At 56.4% G+C, this 19,903-nt stretch overlaps 1 protein-coding gene across 2 annotated transcripts in view; it reads left to right on the top strand.

The window, feature by feature from the left end:
• GAK (cyclin G associated kinase) overlaps positions 1-19,903 on the top strand; it is an 82,502-nt gene that overhangs the window by 42,116 nt on the left and 20,483 nt on the right. For both annotated transcript variants that reach the window (XM_025386779.1, XM_025386778.1), the window contains 9 exons: positions 346-469; positions 4,324-4,373; positions 4,916-5,064; positions 5,572-5,694; positions 6,355-6,488; positions 10,641-10,835; positions 11,183-11,300; positions 11,774-11,853; positions 19,319-19,512. In XM_025386779.1, coding sequence (XP_025242564.1) covers positions 346-469; positions 4,324-4,373; positions 4,916-5,064; positions 5,572-5,694; positions 6,355-6,488; positions 10,641-10,835; positions 11,183-11,300; positions 11,774-11,853; positions 19,319-19,512 — 1,167 coding nt within the window. The remainder of the gene's footprint in view (positions 1-345; positions 470-4,323; positions 4,374-4,915; positions 5,065-5,571; positions 5,695-6,354; positions 6,489-10,640; positions 10,836-11,182; positions 11,301-11,773; positions 11,854-19,318; positions 19,513-19,903) is intronic.

The following is a 19,903-nucleotide window of genomic DNA, read 5'->3' as shown; positions in this document are numbered from 1 at the left end:
TGCCAGGGGCCACCACTCTGCCTTCACGTCCAGGGTTATGGTGACCTAAAGCTGTGGCCGTGAGGCCGGCCTATCCCCGCAGACAGAGTCCCAGCCCCAGCTGTGCTGAGGTGGCCGCATAGCCCTTCCGCACCCAGATTGGCCACTTTCTGGGTCTCTGGAAAGGCTGAGGACAGGGTCAGACCTGCCAGTGCTGAGGCCTGGCTTGCTGCTGGGTACGTGTGGGTTGGGGGCCTGGCCATACCACCTGCTCCCTGCTCTCGCTGCGTGGACCCAGCCAGCAACCCGTGCCTGGGGAGGTGGGACCGAGCACCTGTGGGCTGCTGAGACTGTGTCTCCCTGCAGGCCTGGCCCTGGCGGAGTACGACCAGCCCTACGGCGGCTTCCTGGACATTCTGCGGGGTGGGACAGAGCGGCTCTTCACCAACCTCAAGGACACCTCCTCCAAGGTCATACAGTCCGTCGCTAAGTGAGTGTGAGGCTCCAGAGCCCTGGACCTGCCGTGTGCTCGTTCCAGGCTGCAGCCCCGGCGCTTGCTCCCTGGCCGCGGTGGAACAGCTGGTCATCAGGCCCCACAGGCGCCCCTGAGGCAGTGGGACAGCGTCACCCGCTTCTCCCAGGGAGTCGGAATGAGCCCAGCACCCCACAGAGCCGGGCAGATCCCTTTCCATTGACCACCTGGGGGGCAAGGCCCTGCTGGGGAGACGCCTGTGCCCGCCCCTCCCTTGCTGTGATGACGCCCCTCACTCTGGGGCCTTCCTGGGTTGTTCCCGGGACTCTCTGGTGTAAAGTGGGTGAAACAGCTGTGGTGGCACCTCACTGAGCCAGTCCACTGAGTTAAAGCCCTAGTTACTCAGACTTAGGCCAGGTGGGTCCCAGCCTGTGGTGGGAGAAAGTCTTCCTCTGGGTGGGCTGTCCAAGGGCGCGTCTGTGCGGGAGTGGCCCCTGACATCGGCCCACAGGCCCGGCAGCCTCTGCTCACAGAGCACTGAGAATGTTCCAGAGTGCGGCCCCTCTGCATTGCGGGGTCCACTTGCTGGCTCTTCTGGAGGAGCTGGGTGCCCGGGAGCATGCTGCACTGCTCATCTGGCCCAGTGGTCGCACCAGCTCAAGGGCGTCGTGAGTGTGTGAGAGCCGCGTGCACGTGTAAGCATGTGCGCGAGTGCCTGTGACTGTGAGCGTGTGAGCCGCGTGCACGTGTAAGCATGTGCACGAGTGCCTGTGAGTGTGTGTGAGCTGCGTGCACATGTATGCATGTGCGCAAGTGCCTGTGAGTGCGTGAGCCGCGTGCACATATACGCATGTGTGCGAGTGCCTGTGAGCCACCTGCACGTGTACGCGTGTGCGCGAGTGCCTATGAGCTGCATGCACGTGTACTTGTGTGTGTAAGTGCCTGTATGTGTGAGCTGCGTGCATGTGTAAGCATGTGTAGGAGTGCTGTGTGAGGGCCTGTGTGTGTGAGCTGTGTGCCTCTGTGTGTGCTGCATGTTTGGGTGTGTGAGCTGTGTGCCTTGTCCCTGTGCAGCTTTTTGTGGAGAGAAACTTGTTCTTAGTGGGCCGTCCCCAGAGCAGGGCGTGAGCTCGCTCACACCTCTGGACGCCTCCTCCGTGACGTCTCCTGCCTGAGTTGTGACTGATGGAAGATCAGAGGCAGCTCTGTCTGGTCCCAGCGCACTGCCCACTGGGCCCAGGAGTGTGGCTCCTGCAGAGTCCTGACGGGTGGCACTGTGTGTGGAGTGCCAGCGGGGCCAACCATGGACCCATGGGGATGAGCAATTCTCCAGCATCATCTTGGTGATAGTGATGTTGGGATCAGAGTGGAAACGGACAGAGAGGATGTGGCAGCAAAGCCATATGTGAAAGTCAGCAGGAACAGTCACTTTCAGTGTCAGTAGAAAGGGATGGATGTCGGGCCCCAAAGCACCCCAGACTGGCTGGTTCCCCAGAAGACTCATGGTCTCATCGGCCACAGTGCATTGTGGGGACAGGCAGAGCGGAGTCAGCAGAGGGAGGAAGCATGTGGGGTGTCCAGGGCGCCGGGCACAGCTCCAGGGTCCTCCTTGGGGGACTCCAGGCCACGCTCCCTCCCCAGCAGCTGTGGGGATGGTGGGAGCTGCTGTCTGCCAGAAGCCTAAGGCTGCAGGGGCTGGTCCTAGACATGGCTCTGCTGGGACCCGTGGGTTCCAGGCCCTAGGAGGACGCAGTTTGGCGTGAGCGGGTGCTGCTTTCACGGCGCTCAGGCACGGCCAGCTGCTGCTTGTTAGGGGATGGTGGGAACTCTCCCCATGCCCCCAGCTGCTAGCTGAGGGCAGCCCTGCTGTTTTGATCTGCCCTCTGTTCACACCACGTGCTTGAGGCAGAGGAAGCTGCATAAACTCGTGTTTGTAAAGTTGACTTGGAAGCCACAGTGAGTTCTGGCTGGGCCTGGAGGCTCAAAAGACGGCGTGGCGCGGTGGCTCATGTAATCCCAGCACTTTGGGAGGCCAGGGAGGGAGGATCACTTGAAGATAGGAGTTTGAGGCCAGCCTGGACGGCATAGCAAGACCCTGTCTCTACAAAAATAAAAAAACTAGCTGGGCAAGGTGGCGTGCCGCTGTGGTCCCAGCTACACTGGGGGCTGAGGTGGGAGGATGGCTTGAGCCCAGGAGGTTGAGGCTGCAGTGAGCTGTGATTGTGCCAGTGCACTCCAGCCTGGAGTGAGCAAGACCCTGCCTCAATTTTAAAAAAAAAAGGACAGTGAGTTAATTTGTGTTTCTGGCTCTCCCCAAGGAGAAGCCCGGGAGTCAGGACCTGGGTGGCCACGAGCCCCTGGCTGCCCTGGTGCTTGGTGTTCTCTGGAAGCTGGGGCGTCGGGGCCTGAGCCCTGTGTCTGGGCCCTGGTTTCTCTCCTGTCAGTGTCCAGGGGAGCCCTAACACACACAGCCCCGTACACGTGCCTGAGGCCAACACAGCCAGGTGCACGGGGCCACCGCAGGGCTGCTGGGGTGGGTGAGATGTTCGTGGATCCTGTGGCACTCACTGCCCACCTTTGCTTAAGGCGTGTCAGCTCGCTCTGGTTGCCGCTGGCCCCCGTGGTACAGGATCTGTGCGGATTTCACCATGTTGGCCAGGCTGCTCTCGAACTCCTGACAGGTGATCTCCCCGCCTCGGCCTCCCGAAGTGTTGGGATTACAGGCGTGAGCCACCGCACCTGGCCCTTATTTTTGTTTTTCTGCTGGTGATTAGATTATGGGTCCAGTAGCCATGCTTCATGTGGCCTGTTTGTCTCTTGCCCAGCGTCCTGTGCTGCAAAAGTGGCCGAGCGTCAGGCTCACCGTGCCTCCCGGTCTTCCCTTGTTGCTTTGGAAGACCCACATCCTAAGTCAGCACCTGCTTTGTGGGTTTAGACAGCTTTTAAAATGTTTGAATGCACGGAAGTCCCACGTCCTAAGTCGGCACCTGCTCTGTGGGTTTGGACAGTTTTTAAAGCATTTGAATGCACAGTCACTTTAAGGTAATGGTTTGGTCGTGTGTATTTGGGTCATTCATCTCTCTGGACCTTTTTCCAAGCTTTCCTCTGATGAGGACAGCCCCTCTTCTGTGTGCCTAGCTGAGGTTGCTCCTAGCCCAGCCTTTCCGGTCTCTGTAGCTTCCGGCCAGCTCTGCCCTGGGAGGGAGGCTCCCTTCTGCTCCTTCCCTCACAGGATTGGCTTGGCTGTTCTTGCACAGCTGCTTCTTCCAGTGAATTGTGGGATAAACCTGTCAGGGTCCTTGCAGAGTTATTGAGGGTTTTGATCTCTGTGTTACCGGTTCCGTGGACCTAGTGTGGGGGACAGTTGGTCTGTAGAGAGTTGCCTGTGGCCACAGCAGGGGGCTTCTAGGCACTCAGGGTAGGGGGGCCCTCTCTGCCTCCAGTGGCGTCTGTTGGCGTCCCACTGCTGCAACCACCAGGCCTGGGCAGCGCCTAGAGCCTGACATGACCCGTGACCATCGTCCAAGTGACCCCTGCTCTCCGGCCTTCACCTTCCACCGGTGTTGCCGTCCCTCCCTGGAGAGCGCAGGGGAAGGGGAAGTTAGACAGCGGACGTCTCTCCTGTCTCGTCCACACCTCCACCACCCGCAGGCTGTCATTTCCATCCTCTTCTGATGTAGGGGTCAGCTCCACGGCCCACATACACCCGGGAACCTGCCCGCATGCCTGTGCACACGCATGTTCCTCATGGGATGCAGCCTCCACAGTGAGAGCCCCATGGCTTCTCCAGGCCTCGGGCTCTGGCTTCAGCCCTGTGACTTAACTGTGGAGTGTTTCTTGTCATAATCAAGTTTTCTTCTTTTTAATTCCAGTTATGCAAAGGGTGACCTGGACATATCTTACATCACGTCCAGAATTGCAGGTACGTGTGCACGTGAGGCTGTGGGACGCGCCCTGTGTGCCCAGTGAGTCCCTGCTGTGTGTCAGGGCACAGGTGCCTCTGCTCCAGCCTCCTCTGCAGCCACAGACTCACAGGGACGGCCTGTGCCCAGCGCCTCCAGGCGCAGCAGTGGACAGGGTCAGCCCCAGCCTGGTGCCTCCTATGGCTCCCTGAGGTCATGCTAGGAACAACACAAGGCCGTGTCCATGGAAAACCAGGGACTCTGTGCACCAGGCATCCCAGTCACTCATCCCGGCGCCTGGAGACCGGGCATGTGTCAGAAGCTGTCTCAGGAAGTCCCAGCCACCGGCTGGCGGGCGTGTGGCTGGGTCCGTAGTGTTGGGTCCACCCAGGCCGGGAGTCTGCGGAGGGTGAGGGGGCCAGCTGTGTGGGCAGTGGCTGGTGGAGCTGCTGGAGGCTGTGCTTGCCCGGGAGCGTGAGGAGCAGCGAGGCCTCAGCGGCAGCCTGGCCACAAGGTACACGTCTCCTGGGGACGGCGGCTGACGCAGGCCTGCTTGTTTCAGTGATGTCGTTCCCGGCAGAAGGTGTGGAGTCAGCGCTCAAAAACAACATCGAAGACGTGCGGTTGTTCCTGGACTCCAAGCACCCGGGGCACTATGCCGTCTACAACCTGTCCCCCAGGACCTACCGGCCTTCCAGGTTCCACAACCGGGTGTGTGGCCACAGGCTTTGTCTTGGTGCCACTGTGGCAGCTTCCTCCTGCTCCAGTGCAGGGGCGTAGCTGAGGGCTTTGGCCAGGGTGCGGCCGTGATGGGGGCAGCCGGAGGTCTCCTGAGGGGCTGCAGAGTGTGGAGCAGGAGGAAGCGAGGTGGGGTCTCTGTTGCTCTGAGGACGCCGCTTGATGGGAACCCTGGAGGCCCCAGCTCTTCACTGCTTCCCGCCTGCCAGAGGGTGCTCGAGGCCGCACCATTCCTTCCAGACATGACCCCTGTCAGTATGCAGGGGGACCCAAAGCCAGGAACAGCTGACCGAGCTCCGTCTGCAAGGCCAGTGGCAGCCCTGGTGCTCAGGTGCCGCAGAGGCGCTCGTGCAGATGGACGCCTGTTTATGACGCCAGCTGGCGGAGGCCCCTGCGCTGCAGGCAGGCTGTCCCTCCGATCCGACCAAGGCTGGGGCGGGGCTCCTCTGCCGTCCGTGCCACCGTGCCCTGTCCCCACAGGTCTCCGAGTGTGGCTGGGCAGCGCGGCGGGCCCCGCACCTGCACACCCTGTACAACATCTGCAGGAACATGCATGCCTGGCTGCGGCAGGACCACAAGAACGTCTGTGTCGTGCACTGCATGGTGAGCTCCAGGGCCATGCCCTGGCGCCGTCTTTTATCAAAGTTCATTATTTCATGCATAGTTCAACGGCATCCGAGCGCCAGTCATGAGCTGGGGCCTGTTCTTCACCCTGGGACACGGAAGAAAGCCCCTGTGCTTGGTGTCTTCGGGTGTGGAGGGGGCAGATGCCAGATGGCCCTGCCCTGCCCTCCCCTCCCCATGTGGCCCTGCCTGGCCTTGACCTGCACGCCTGTGTGGAGGCCACTCTGCTGTGTGGGGAGCCCGCCTCCCTCCTGCACAGTGGCCACCTAAGAGTCACCTCCAGTTTCCCCATCTGCAGTGCGAAGCTTAGTGGTGCTTGAGCCTCCCAGGGTGTGGCAGCTGCCACTGTGGTTGATGGAGTTGAGGTTTCCATGAGGGGTCTCTCGCGGGGGTACTGGGCACCAGCAGAGCCTGTCAGAGCGGCCCCAGCCCTGCTCTTCGTTAGGGAACCTTCGGTCTCTGTTGGGCTCCATCCTCACCTCAGCAGGCGTGTTATGTGGTTTCGTAAACATGTCCCAGCCTCAGAGAGAACAACCCTGCGTCCCCGTGGCCATGGGGCGGGTAGGATGGCCGAGGACCCCGCCAGCCCTTGCCCTGCGGGAGTGCGAGGCACGTGCGAGACGTGTCTGTCTGTCCTAGGACGGGAGAGCCGCGTCTGCAGTGGCTGTCTGCTCCTTCCTGTGCTTTTGCCGTCTCTTCAGCACCGCGGAGGCCGCCGTGTACATGTTCAGCATGAAGCGCTGCCCACCAGGCATCTGGCCGTCCCACAAAAGGTACTGCGTGGCCCCCCGGGGACGGGACAGCTCTGTGGGCCCGTGTGGCACAGCCGCCATCGCTGCAGTGTCTCCTGGAGGGCCAGTCGGTGCCACTGCAGGCGCTGGTGGGAAAGGCAGGCCCAGCCTCGCTGAGCCACAGCTGAGCCCTGGGTTTATGCCCGCCCAGGGAGGGTGGGCCCTCAGCCGCGGTGGTCCTGACGGCTGTGGGGCAGCACCTGCCTAGTTTCTGGGTGGACGTGAGGTTCTCTGGCAAATGCCACATGTAGCCTGGTGGGGCCCGTGCTCGCTGGGCTGGGCTGGGCAGGAGCGGCTCCTCTTGGGACCCCGCTCTGTCCCTCCTGCAGGAGTCCTCTGTGGTGAGCTCTGGTGGATAATGCATGTGAAAATGCCGTGTGGACCACCTGAGACAGGTGCTGTGTGGAGCACCTGACGCTGCTCAGACCCGAGTGAGGCTGCAGCATGTTTAGGGCCCTGCCAAGTGCAGGCTTCCGTGCCGGTCGCCTCAGCACGCAGCAGACTTTCCCTGGCCGCGTGGAGGAGACTTTCTCAAATGGGAGTGCGGCCACAGCGTGTTTAGGGCTCTGTTTTTCGAGGCTGCAGGTGTCTATGTGAGGAGTCCTTCCCAGCATAAAGCCTCCCCTGGCCTTGGTCTCACTGAGGACCTGGTGAGGCTGGAGCAGCCTCCCAGCCTCTGAAAGAGCAGGCCTTGACCTGGACCACAGACAGCCCAGGAGCAAAGGCCGGCCCCGTGGCCCCACCATGGCGGGAGGGAAGAGGAGGGACCCAAGCTTCGAGGGACTCCCCATTCTTCATCCTGTCTGAACGGAGCGCACAGCCTGTGGACAGGGCGAGCGTCGGGAGGCCAATCCTGCTGCTGTGGATCCCCAGGGAGGGCCCCACCTCGTTTGCTCACAGCCTTATGGGGAGGAGATCGTGGCCGCCCCATCCAGCTGTGTCTTTTCTGTGACCGCAGCAAAGTCAGGAACCCCTCTACACATTGAGCTGAAAGCTGTTGGCACCCCCAGGCCAGGTGCGGTGGGGCCTGCTCAGCAGGGGGCATCTGAGAACCAGGGAGTCTCTTTCCCTGTGAAGTGTGGTTGGGCTTCCATGACCCCACCAAATCCCACAGCTCCTTCCTTGGAGGAGCAGAGAAATGTGCAGAGTGCCGCTCCCACCGGGCAGGTGGCTGGGCCAACGTCAAGTTCATGGCCTTTCCACATCTCTGGCCCAGAATCTAAGGAGAGTCAGGTGCCTGTGGGAGGAGGTGTGTGTGTGCACTGTCTGGGGTGGACATAACTAGACCCCAGAAGAGAAGGAGGCCAGAAGGAGTACAACCGGTGGAGGCCAAGTGTCTCAGTGGGCAAGTGAAGCCTCCAGGGTTGCAGGACTGGAAGGGTCCTTGCCCTCTGGAAGGCACAGTCTCCATGGGCACCCACAGGACAGATGGGAGAGTGAGGGCCGGGCAAGGGGACACAGCTACTGTGAGGGAGGCTCAGACCTGGCCGAGACCCTTTTTTCTGCCTCCAGATGGAGGAGATGAAAGAGCTGCACCCTGTGACTCTTAGGGAAATTGAAGTAACTGACTGATGTGCTGAGGACGCTCATGCAGGGTGCGTGGTCCAGTGGATCACTTTCAGAGCCGTGGAAAGAGGACCCTCATGCAGGGTGCGTGGTCCAGTGGATCACTCGTCAGAGCCATGGAAACACCAGGAAATAAACAAAGGGAAATCCCTGAAATGAGAACGCCTTCGACATCGCCGAGGCTGAGTCGGTGGCCTTTGGAGCCAGGGCAAGAGCTACTGAAACTGAATCACAGAGAGAAAGCGGGGGTGGGGGTAGAACAAGCACCCAAGAGCTGCCTCCACCTCAGGCAGGGCCACACACACGTGGAGTCCAGAAACGGAAGAGGGAAGCGGGAACAGTGAAGAAATCATGGCTGGGAATTTCCCAGAATGAGTAACAGATACCAGTCCCCAGGTTCAAGAAGCTCAGAGGTGACCAAGCAGGATGAAAGAAAGACAAACATAAAAACTCACTCAGGTGCATCCCGGTCAGAGCTCCTGCAAACCGAGCACAGAGGAAGTGTTGGAGGCGGCCAGAAGAAGATGCGTCAGGTACCAAAAGAAAGATGTCAGCCACAAGGGTCTTGTCCGAAAGCCTGGAACAACCAGTAAGGGCTTTTCTTTGGTGGTGTAATTAAGAAGTCAACAAGAAGTAAAATGAAGACATAAACCTTGCCAAGAGAAGGCAAAAAGAAGAAGAAAAAAACCGAGAACAGATCAAACAAATAGGAAACAGCCAGCAAGATGGTAAATTTTAATCCAGCCACATCAGTGTTCAGGCTGAACGTGAGTGGTTTTGTTTAAGACAGGTTTGTCACGTGGGACAGAAATGCACGGCTCAGCCATACACTGCAGGAGGTCCCCTTTCAACACGGAGGCAGAGGTGAGTTCAGAACAGGATGGTGGGGGAAGAGCGTACTAGTTTGCTACATGACCCGCCACAACACACTCGGGCTTAGAACCACACACATCTGTTCTCTCATGGTCTCCCTGGACCCTGAGGCTTAGCTGGGTCCTCTTCTCCTGTCAGGGTGTTGGCTGCACTGACTCTGAGAAAGCCGATTTCTCTTTCATTGCTGAATCTGCTTCCTTGGCCACTCGGGCTATTGGCAGGATTTATTTGTTGTGGCTGAAGGACCGGCTGTCCTGGCTCCGTGCTAACTGAGCTGGACCACAGTGGCCTGTGGCTGGGAAGATGGGGTCTGCACCGTCACCACAGAAGTGACGTCACCTGCCTGCCGCGCACAAGCTCCAGGAGAGGGCCTGCTGCAGGGCATGGGTGCCACGAGGTGGGAGGCAGACACCAGGGGACGTGTGCACCACAGAGGCACCAGGGGAACGCCAGCCGTGGGAAAGCCAGAGCTATGCCACCAAGCTCAGAGAAAACAGATTCCATTCAACATCCGTAAGGCAAAAACTGATCAAATTGAAAGGAGAACTAGACAACTCAGTTGTGGGGTAGACCTCAACATTTTCCTCTCAGTACTCCGCAGAACAAGTAGACAGACTGCCAGCAGGGTGTAGAAGAACTGAACGTGCCAGCCCGTGAAGGCTGACACAGCTGTAGAGCATTCTAGGACGTTCCACCCAACAACAGAAAAACACACATTTCTTTCTAATCCACGTGGAATATGCAAGAAGAAAGATCAGATTTGGAGCTATAAAGACACTTCAACAAATTTTTAAAATTTGAAATCTGACAAACTATGCTCTCAGGCCACGGTGGAATAAAACTAGAAATCAGTACCAGAAGGATATCTGGAAAACTCTCTAAATCTCCGCCACCCAGGTTCAAGCAATTCTCCTGCCTTAGGCCTCCTGAGTAGCTGGGATTATAGGTGCACACCACCATGCCCGGATGATTTTTGTATTTTTATTAGAAATGGGGTTTCACAGCCGGGCGCGGTGGCTCACGCCTGTAATCCCAGCACTTTGGGAGGCCGAGACGGGCGGATCACGAGGTCAGGAGATCAAGACCATCCTGGCTAACACGGTGAAACCCCGTCTCTACTAAAAAAATACAAAAAACTAGCCGGGCGCGGTGGCCAGCGCCTGTAGTCCCAGCTACTTGGGAGGCTGAGGCAGGAGAATGGCGGGAACCCGGGAGGCGGAGCTTGCAGTGAGCTGAGATCCGGCCACAGCACTCCAGCCTGGGCGACAGAGCGAGACTCCGTCTAAAAAAAAAAAAAAAAAAAATGGGGTTTCACCATGTTGCCCAGGCTGGTCTCAAACTCCTGACCTCAGGCAACCCACCTGCCTTGGCCTCCCAAAGTGCTAGAATTACAGGCGTGAGCCACCGTGCCCGGCCTCAAAATTAAGCAACTTCTAAATAACCCATGAGTATCAAACTGGGAGTATCATGAGAAATTTAAAAACATTAAGACACTGTCTTAAAAATACATGTATGTATATACACACACACACACAATTAACTAAATGAAAATTATAACATCAGATTTATTAGGAGCAACTAAAACATTGCCACAAGGGAAATTTCTAGCATTAAAGACTCCTATTCAAAAGACACAATCAGCTGTGTGGTCCCCTCAGGCCACACCACGTGGTGACGCGGCACGTCTACCCCCAGGTACATCGAGTACATGTGCGACATGGTGGCGGAGGAGCCCATCACACCCCACAGCAAGCCCATCCTGGTGAGGGCCGTGGTCATGACGCCCGTTCCGCTGTTCAGCAAGCAGAGGAGTGGCTGCAGGCCCTTCTGCGAGGTCTACGTGGGGGATGAGCGCGTGGCCAGCACCTCCCAGGAGTATGACAAGATGCGGTGAGTGCAGCTGTGGCCCCGTGCCGTGCTCCCTTATCCTCACCCCTCCGGAACACCATTAAAGAGGAACCTTGGCCTTGCCGGGGACAAGCGCTTGCTGAGGCGGACATGTTTGGAGCTGTAGTGTCTGTGGCGGGTAACTTGGGGTCCTGGTCAGCGTCAGATCACAGGATCTAAGTGTCTGGGAGACTTCAGAATTTCTGTGGGCCTCTTTGTGGGCGTCATTCTTTATTGGGTATTACATGTTTTACCTAAGCGACAATTTCTCATTCTGTTTTTTGTTGTTTTTGTTTGGTTGGTTTTGGGGGTCTTTCTGTTTAATTTTTCTCTCGTCATTCTGTCCTTAGGGATTTTAAGATTGAAGATGGTAAAGCCGTCATTCCCCTGGGCGTCACGGTGCAAGGAGATGTGCTCATCGTCATCTATCACGCCCGGTCCACCCTGGGCGGCCGGCTGCAGGCCAAGGTGAGAGAGCCTGTGGCTTGCCCGGTGCTCCCCACTCACCCCCAGGCTCTTGGGAGGGCTGGGGGCCACTGTGCACTCACTTCTCGTGGAAGGTCAGAGTGCTTGCTGTTTGGTGAGTGCTGTGGGCTCTCACGTGGCGACTGCCCCCCAGTCCCCCCTGCTGGCCCTGTGCACTCACCGTGGCGGGATCTCAGCCTGAAAAGCCTGGCATTTCCATCTGAGTTTGAGGGTCCAGGGGCAGCCCCCCACGGCAGTCCCGTGAAGCAGCTTGTGGGCGCGTGCATTCTCCTTGGGGCTACCTGCCACACACAGACCCTCTCCCACTTCCCCCGCAACATGTGGCACGGAGGCACGGTCCACGCCTCCAGCTCCGTGAGCGGCTCTCAGAGCTCACCCACTGGGACGAATTCACCTGTGGCCCCAGGATCTGGACTCACCCTCGGTGCGGGGTGTCATGTTTGCTCTCTCTGCAGATGGCATCCATGAAGATGTTCCAGATTCAGTTCCACACGGGGTTTGTGCCTCGGAACGCCACCACTGTGAAATTTGCCAAGTATGTTGGTGCCGCGTGGGCTCGGTGGGGAGGGACAGGTGCCCCGCGCCGCCGCAGCACCTGCATGTGGGCTGGCCGTGGGAGCCCCAGCGGGAGTGGCGGGCTGTGTGACTGCCGCTTGGTGGCGCTGGGCCTGTTCCTAGACCATCCTGGAGCTGCATGTGTTGTGTGCAGGCTGCTGGGGTGGACCTGGTGGCTGCTGCTCTGGCCCCTGATGGTGTGTGTGTCTGTTAGAATTTAGCCCTCACACCCGGGCGTGGCATGAGCAGGTGAGCAGGTGGCGGCTGCATCTTTGCAAACGTTCCTGAGCCTGCCGTGTGCAGAGTGCCCCGCTGGGCGGAGGTTGGAGGAGATGCGGGGCAGTCATGTCTGGAAGCTCACGCTCTAGTGTTAGCTCCCTCTGTAAACAAGCTCAGTCACAGGATGTCCCCCGCCCCCACCGTGCCCAGCACCTGTTAGCTCCCTGTCCTCATGACATCAGCGCCCAACAGCACCTAGCCTGCCCTCTGCAGGCTCAGGTGCAGATGCGGTGAGCAGCAGAGCAGGCTGTCACACCGGGCGTTCTGATTCTGACTGGAGGTTTTTTGTTTTTTTTTGTTTTTTGTTTTTTTGTTTTTTGTTGTTTTGTTTTTGAGACAGAGTCTTGCTCTAACACCCAGGCAGGAGTGCAATGGCGCAATCTCAGCTCACTGCAACTCCACCCACCAGGCTCAAGTGATTCTCTCGCCTCAGCCTCCTGAGTAGCTGGGATTACAGACCTGCACCACCATGCACGGCTAATTTTTGTATTTTTAGTAGAGATGGGTTTCACTCTGTTGGCCAGGCTGGTCTTGAACTCCTGACCTCAAGTGATCCGCCTGTCTCGGCCTCCCATTTAACTGGAGATCTTTCTACTCAGTCACAGACAGGCTTATCTGTCAAGACACAGTGGAACATACATTGTTTCAGGAGCCAGAGGGGGCACCCACGGGGGCTCCCGAGACAGAGGCTGTGGCTGCAGGGCCTGCTGTGTTCCAGGCTCTGTACTCTACCCAGTAAACAAAGGAAAGCCTTGGGGCCAGCCCCACGGGGATGCTGGGGGACTCTGCACCTTGGGAGGGGTGCTGGCCTGGCCTGGGCGAGCCCAGGAAGAGCTGGCACCTGCTGCTGTCGTGGACGGCCTGCACTGGGAGGCCGGGGGGTCCTCTCGTGTTTTTCTGTCTCTGTGATTCTTTTTTTACATCTCTTGTCTTTGTTGTGTCTTACGCTTTTCTTTTTTTAACTCACATATTCACAACTTTAACAATTTTCGTTTCTTTTTTCCTCCTTTGGAGGAAGAAAAACACCCAGAGTTTTCAGCCACAAGGGAGGCGGTGCTTAAAATAGTGTTTTTAAAGACCAAGGTACTGATGATGAAGAGGAAAATGTCGGTGAAGGACCTGTCGGGGATTCAGATGATGGAGGCAGGAGGCAGGGACTTTGGTAACTGATTATTCACCAAAGTCGGGGGAATGATGGGAATTTCACCAGAGATCTGGAACATAAAAAGGAAACAGATGTGAATTCTAGAACTGAAAAATATTATAGCCGAAATGAAGGCTTCAGTACACGCTTAACAGTGGAGTAGGCACAGCAGAACAGACGGTGAATTGGTGGGAAAGATCTTCCGATGGCAGCACAGAGAAGAAACGATGGAAGAAAACACGTATAGAGAGGGTCACGAGAGAGACTGTGGCACTGCAGGGGCCTGGCGTGCTTTTACTTGAAGTTCTAGAAGAGAGAGAATGGAACAGAAATAATACTTGAGGCCGGGCGCGGTGGCTCAAGCCTGTAATCCCAGTACTTTGGGAGGCCGAGGCGGGTGGATCACGAGGTCAGGAGATCGAGACCATCCTGGCTAACATGGTGAAACCCCGTCTCTACTAAAAATACAAAAAACTAGCCGGGCGTGGTGGCGGGCGCCTGTAGTCCCAGCTACTCGGAGGCTGAGGCGGGAGAATGGCGTGAACCCGGGAGGTGGAGCTTGCAGTGAGCCGAGATCGCGCCACTGCACTGCAGCCTGGGCGACAGAGCGAGACTCCGTCTCAAAAAAAAAAAAAAAAAAAAAAGAAATAATACTTGAAAAATCATTGGCCAAAAATTTTCCTAAACTGATGGAGGACGTCAAAACCATGGAATGAGAAGCTTTGCAGACACCAAAGAGAATACTTTTTTTTTTTTTTTTTTTTTTAACAAAAAGAAGAAAAGAGATTCAGTACCTCAGAGCATCCTGGTTGAATTGCTGGAACCCAAAGAGAACAATCTCCAGCCCCTGGGGACGGGACAAGTGGGAATGCAGGACCTGCCGAGTGACACCCAAAGGCAACCGTGGCATGTTGTCTCTAAAGTGCTGAGAGAAAAATACGGGAATTCTATATCCGGTGAAATTATCCTTGAAATATGAAAGCCAGTTAAAGATGTCTTCAGCCAAGCAAAGGATGAGAGAGTTGATTGTTGGCAGAACTGCTCCATTTCAGCAAATATCCAAGGGCAAGCCTGCAAAGCCTGCAGCCTAGAGAAGGCAGGACAGGGAGGCTGGAACGCATGACTGTGGTGAAATGACACCAGCACCAGCTGCTTAAAACACCAGTATGTCCTGTGGGTTTTAAAACCTGTGTGGTAGTAACATCTGACAGCAGGAGCACCAGCGTGCGCGCACACATATCCAGGAGCAGCAGCGTGCACGCGCGCGCACACACACACCCCCGGGCGCACCAGCGCGCGTGCGCACACACACAGCCGAGGAGGGGATTAACCAAGTGAACGTGTTTCAGGAGCCCCGTCACCAGGAAGCAGGGAATGTACCAATCCCTAGGGCAGATTAAAGATACAATCAAGAAGAAAAATGGAACAAAAACTATGTGATTAATTCGCAAGAACAGCGTAGAGATAAAGAAACAAACCCAGATGGGATATAGATAGAAAACAGCCAGCTAGTAGACCTACGCCCCGCTGTGCCTGTCAGTCATCCTGTGGAAGGTGAGTAGAAGGCACACTCCAGTTAATCGGGCTGGATTAAAAACCAAGCACACACAAAGCTCAAGTCTGTACTGCTTATAGGAGCCATACTTCAAAACCCATGCACACAAAGACCCAGCAAGGCTGAAGTGGAAAAATTGGAAATTGCTTACCATGCAGACCATAACAGGAAGAGGGCTGATGTCACAGTGTCAATGTCAGGTGGGACAGACCAAGGCAGGAGGTGAAGGGCAACGTCACAGGGGTGAGGGCGATGACATGGCTTCAGTACAGGCAACACAAAGGGGCAGAACGAGGGGTGAAGTGGACAGGCCCATGCTGATGGCTGCCTCTCTCCCCAGGCAGCAGAACAGGTAGACACAAACATCAAGATATAGATTTTTTTACAAGGTTTAACCAACCTGACCTGAGTTTTGCAAACTTCAGCAAATTCTTGAAGAAATGGCATCTGTTCAAGTGGGCGTGTGTCAAAGTCTTACGACATCTCAACGGTGGATGAAGGTGGGAGTCAGTGACAGGAAAACCCCAAGACCATGTGCTCGTGAGTAATCCACGCGCCAAAAAGGAAATCACCATTGGAATGAGAAAATATTTTAAACGCGGTGATAATCAAAATACCCCGTATCAGATGTTTCGGGATGCATCTACAGCAGGCTGTAGAGGAAATTTGTAACTTTAAACTCATACATTTAAAGGAAGAAAGATTGGCTGGGCACAGCGGCTCACAGCTGCAATTCCAGCACTTTGGGAGGCGGGAGCATTGCTTGAGCCTGGGAGATCAAGGCTGCAAGGGTGCAGTGAACTGTGAGCAAAACCCTGTCTCGGGGGGAAAAAAAAAGAAATGTTGGAAGTCGGTGACCTAAACTCGTATCTCAGGGAGTTATCTCTATAACTCAGGGAGTTACCAGAACAGCAAATTAAACTCAAAAAAGTAGGTGGAAAAAAAATAATCAAGGGTAGAAACAATTCAGTTAAAAACAAGCATACTGTCCAGGCACGGTGGCTCATGCCTGTAATCCCACCACTTTGGGACCCCGAGGTAGGTGGATCACCTGAGGTCAGGAGTTCAAGACCAGCATGGCCAACGTGGTGATACTCCATCTCTACTAAAAATACAAAAATTAAATGGGTATGGTGGCAGATGCCTGTAGTCCCAGCTACTTGGGCGGCTGAGGCAGGAGAATCACTTGAACCCGGGAGGCGGAGGTTGGAGTGAGCAGAGATCACGTCATCGCACTCTAGCCTGAGCAACAAGTGAAACTCCATTTCAAAAAAAAAAGCAAGCACACTATAGGAAAAGTCAGTAAAGCCAAAAGGTGTTTCTTTTGATTATCTGAAAATATTGATTGCTTAACAAGTCTGGTCAAGAAAGGGAGACGGAACACGGAAACACGGGCTCCCAGGGTGGGAAACCAAAGGAGACAGGTCCCGTAGACATTCAGATGGCATGTGTGGTGCTGGGAGGAACGCCATTCTCAGTGGAATGGGCAAATTATCTGAAAAACGCCTCTCAAAATACACCTACGAAGAAATACGGCGTTGTAATGTCTGTTAAAGAAATATATTCTGTAGTTTAAAACCTTCCTACAGGCCGGGCACTGCGGCTCACGCCTGTAATCCCAGCGCTTTGGGAGGCTGAGATGGGAGGATTGCTCGAGCCAGAAGTTCGAGACCAGCCTAGTTAACGTAGTGAGACTCTGTCTCTACGAAAAAAAATTTTTTTAAATCAGCCGGATGTGGTGGCACATGCCTGTGGTGCCAGCTAGTCAGGAGGCTGAGGTGGGAGAATCGCTTAAGCCTGGGATGCCTAAGCTGTGGTGAGCCATGATTGCGCGCACACACAAAAGAACCTCGTAGGAAAGGAAAATTGCAAGCCAGATCTCATGAATATAGATAGAAAAATTCTAAACAAAATATTAGCTGAAAGAACCCAGTGTTATGTAACAAGGATGACATGGCTTGACATCTGGTTTATTTCAGGAATGTGAAGTGGTTTTAACATTTGAAAATTGGTCAGCCACCATACTTCACCACGTTAGCCGAGCAAAGGCGAAAACCAGGCGAAGTTTTCGTAGATAAAGCATGATAAGAATGAGCACTCCTTTCTCATCACAATGCCCCGCAAAGAGGAGCAGAAGGAACCTTTCTTAGGCTGATAAAGAGCAGCCACAGAATCCTGAAGCACCACAGCTAATCATGATGTATTTGGACATTTCCCTCCTGAGTTTGCAGACAGAGCAGGGGTTTCACTCTCACTATCCAGGATTTTATGGTCGGTCTTAGCCAGTGCAGTAAGGCAAGAAAAAGAAAGGGCAGAAGAAATGGAAGTTCCAGCTGTTGCTTTTCACAGGTAGCATGATTGCTTTCAGCAAGAAACCTAAGGAACCTGTATACCATCAGAATGAGCAAGTAGATTTCATGAGATGGCTGAATGAAGTTAGACACGGGGCAGCAGGAGAGGAGCACGTGGAACGTGCGTGGGCTCTGCACGTCGAGCCTGCGCTATCCCTGGGGGAGAGGCGTGTTCCCTGGCCGCGGGCCTGCACAGTGCCTGGGGGAGAGGGACACAGGACTGCAGCCGTGGCACAAGTGTAACAGCCAAGCCTGTCGGGAGCCCCTTCTGCCCTGTTGGAGCTGGCTGGCGGGAGCCTGCGGGCCGTGTCCTCTGCAGTCCAGGGCTCTTGGGAGCGGCTAACCCTGCTCACAGACCTCATTGTGTCCTCAGCGCCAGGCTGGGTGAGAGCCGGGCCTGCAGACCCAGTGCCCAGGGGTGTCTCAAGGGGCAGCTGGGGCAGGGAGGCTGGGCATGAGTGGCGCTCCCTCTGGGGCTGCCCAAGTTTGGTCTGCCCCAGGACCTGAGCCTGCCTGGCCGACCTGGCTCCCTGCGCACATCATCCCTCCGTGCCCCTCCCGCTGTGCCCCTCCAGCCTCGGTGGTGGCCGGTCTGAGCCTCCGCTGCGGTGGCCGTCGGATTCTCTGCTGGTGCCTGCTGGCTGCTCTGCAGACGTTGCCGCCTTCACATCTCCACGCCAGCTGTGCCACCGCTTTGCAGTCGCTGCTGCCCCCGACAACGGATAGCGGCACCTAAGAGGCTCGGGCGCAGAGGGAAGCTCATGTTGGCCCCGGCTGGAGTGCACGTCAGTCCTGGCTTCGGCCGTGGCCACCTCCGCCCAGAGCCCTGAGAGGGCATCCAGGGGGCGCTGCTCCGCGTGAGGTTGGCCACCCGTCAGGGCAGGCACGGGGTGCTCTCCCCTCGCACAGCAAGAGGATGTTTTAGGGGGTGAGCAGGAAGGGATAAACTAGAGGCCGTCACACATCCCAGGCATGTGTGGAGCTCAGAGAAGTGACAGTTGAAACCAGCCGTGGCTCTGACCCACACAGGCTGCCGGGCCCGTCTCCCTGCTCCCTCGGCGTGTCCCACTCTGCTCTGGGTGTTCCTGGCCCTGCAGACACTGGCACCCTGGGTTTCCCAGGAACTGGCCACCACTCTCTTGTGTTTCTGCTTTATTTTTTTAGATGTATGAAATTCAACATGTAGAGATTTTAGGTGGCATAAAATAAGACAGGCATGGAAAGCCTGCTGCCTGCTGGAGATCCCGGACTTATCAGTGCAGTTTATGGCGGTGGGATCAGAGACGATCATAGGAAATGCATGAAATAGCCTGGAATTCCTTAGGGAATTCCTGAGGGGCCAGGAAGTGGTCACAGTGTCAGGTCACACCTGTCTCCCCGTGCGGCCAACACCCCAAGGCGGGCCCCGCTGACCCCTGCCCCTGCTCCCCACAGCCCAGCCAGTGCTGCCTCCCCAGCCCCACGGTGGACACGGCTTTGTTTCCGCTGGAATCATGTTCCTAATTCCCTGGCAGCCAGATTCTAGAGGTCTTGGTCTTATGGGCATCTGTTGACAGTTGTGGGTTTTTGTCAGGGTGGATGTCATCATTTTTATGGAAAACACAATTAGTATCCTGGAGTGTGTGCTCTGAGCTGCCAGGTGGCCGCAGTCTGTGTGTGCTGGGGAGTGAGGGCCAGCACCTGCCCTGGAACCCTGGGGTCCCATCTCAGAGCTGCCTGCCTGTGTGCCGGAGTCGCCTGCTGTGGGATGTTGTCCCGTCTGCTCTGAGCACACGGCCTCCCCGGACTTGCGGGAAACGTGGTGGCCCCGCCCAGTGCCCCTCTGCCGGGAACACAGTCGCGGGCATCCCCACTGTGACATCCAAAGAGCAAGTGAAAAGGTGCTCTTCTGGGCCCTGACCGGGGGTGCTGGTGCCCTGTGGGTTCCTGGGACAGCGCTGGGTCCGCTCACACGGCTCCAGCTTTGGCAGGCGGGGGTGACTGGCTGCCCTTTTGTTCTCGCACCACTGCCTGCAGCTGCAGTCTGTTTCCGTGCACGTTTCTTTAGTGAATGTCCGAGGGACTTACAGACTACTTGGGGGGCCTTCCTAAGTGGCGTCTACTCGTAACACCGCAGGTATGACCTGGACGCCTGTGACATTCAAGAGAAATACCCGGACTTATTTCAAGTGAACCTAGAAGTGGAGGTGGAGTCCAGGGACAGGCTGAGCCGGGAAGCTCCACCGTGGGAGAACTCGAGCATGAGGGGGCTGAACCCCAAAATCCTGTTTTCCAGCCGGGAGGAGCAGCAAGACATTCTGTCTAAGTTTGGTAAGATCCCGCAGGTGAATTGAGGGAATCCTGTTCTGGTGAGTGTCTCTGTGGAGGGAGACCTCTTCGGCTGAGCTCTGGCAGGGCTGGGCCACCGCGCCCGCTGCTGCATCCAGGCCCTGAGCAGCTTGGGCTGCAGGAGGTTTTGGAAACTCTGTCTTGGATGCTGGGACCACCACCAGCTACACCAGAGAAAGAGGACTCGCAGGCTGCAATTTTGGAGGCCCTTGGGCAGGGACGGAGGCAGAGGGAGGAAAGCCCGAGCTGCTGGGGCGAAGCGGGGTTTTGTCCCGGGCGTGTGTCTGGGTCAGATTTTTGTCACGTGTGCGGGACACACATCCACTCCCACTGTGACCCTCGGGCCTGCTCAGCAGCACATGGACAACACGGC

This window comes from Theropithecus gelada, chromosome 5 (assembly GCF_003255815.1).
Source record: "Theropithecus gelada isolate Dixy chromosome 5, Tgel_1.0, whole genome shotgun sequence".
NCBI classification, from domain to species: Eukaryota; Metazoa; Chordata; class Mammalia; order Primates; family Cercopithecidae; genus Theropithecus; species Theropithecus gelada.
The sequence above is the reverse complement of the archived record's forward strand: the minus strand, read 5'-3'. Positions and strand labels throughout refer to the sequence as shown.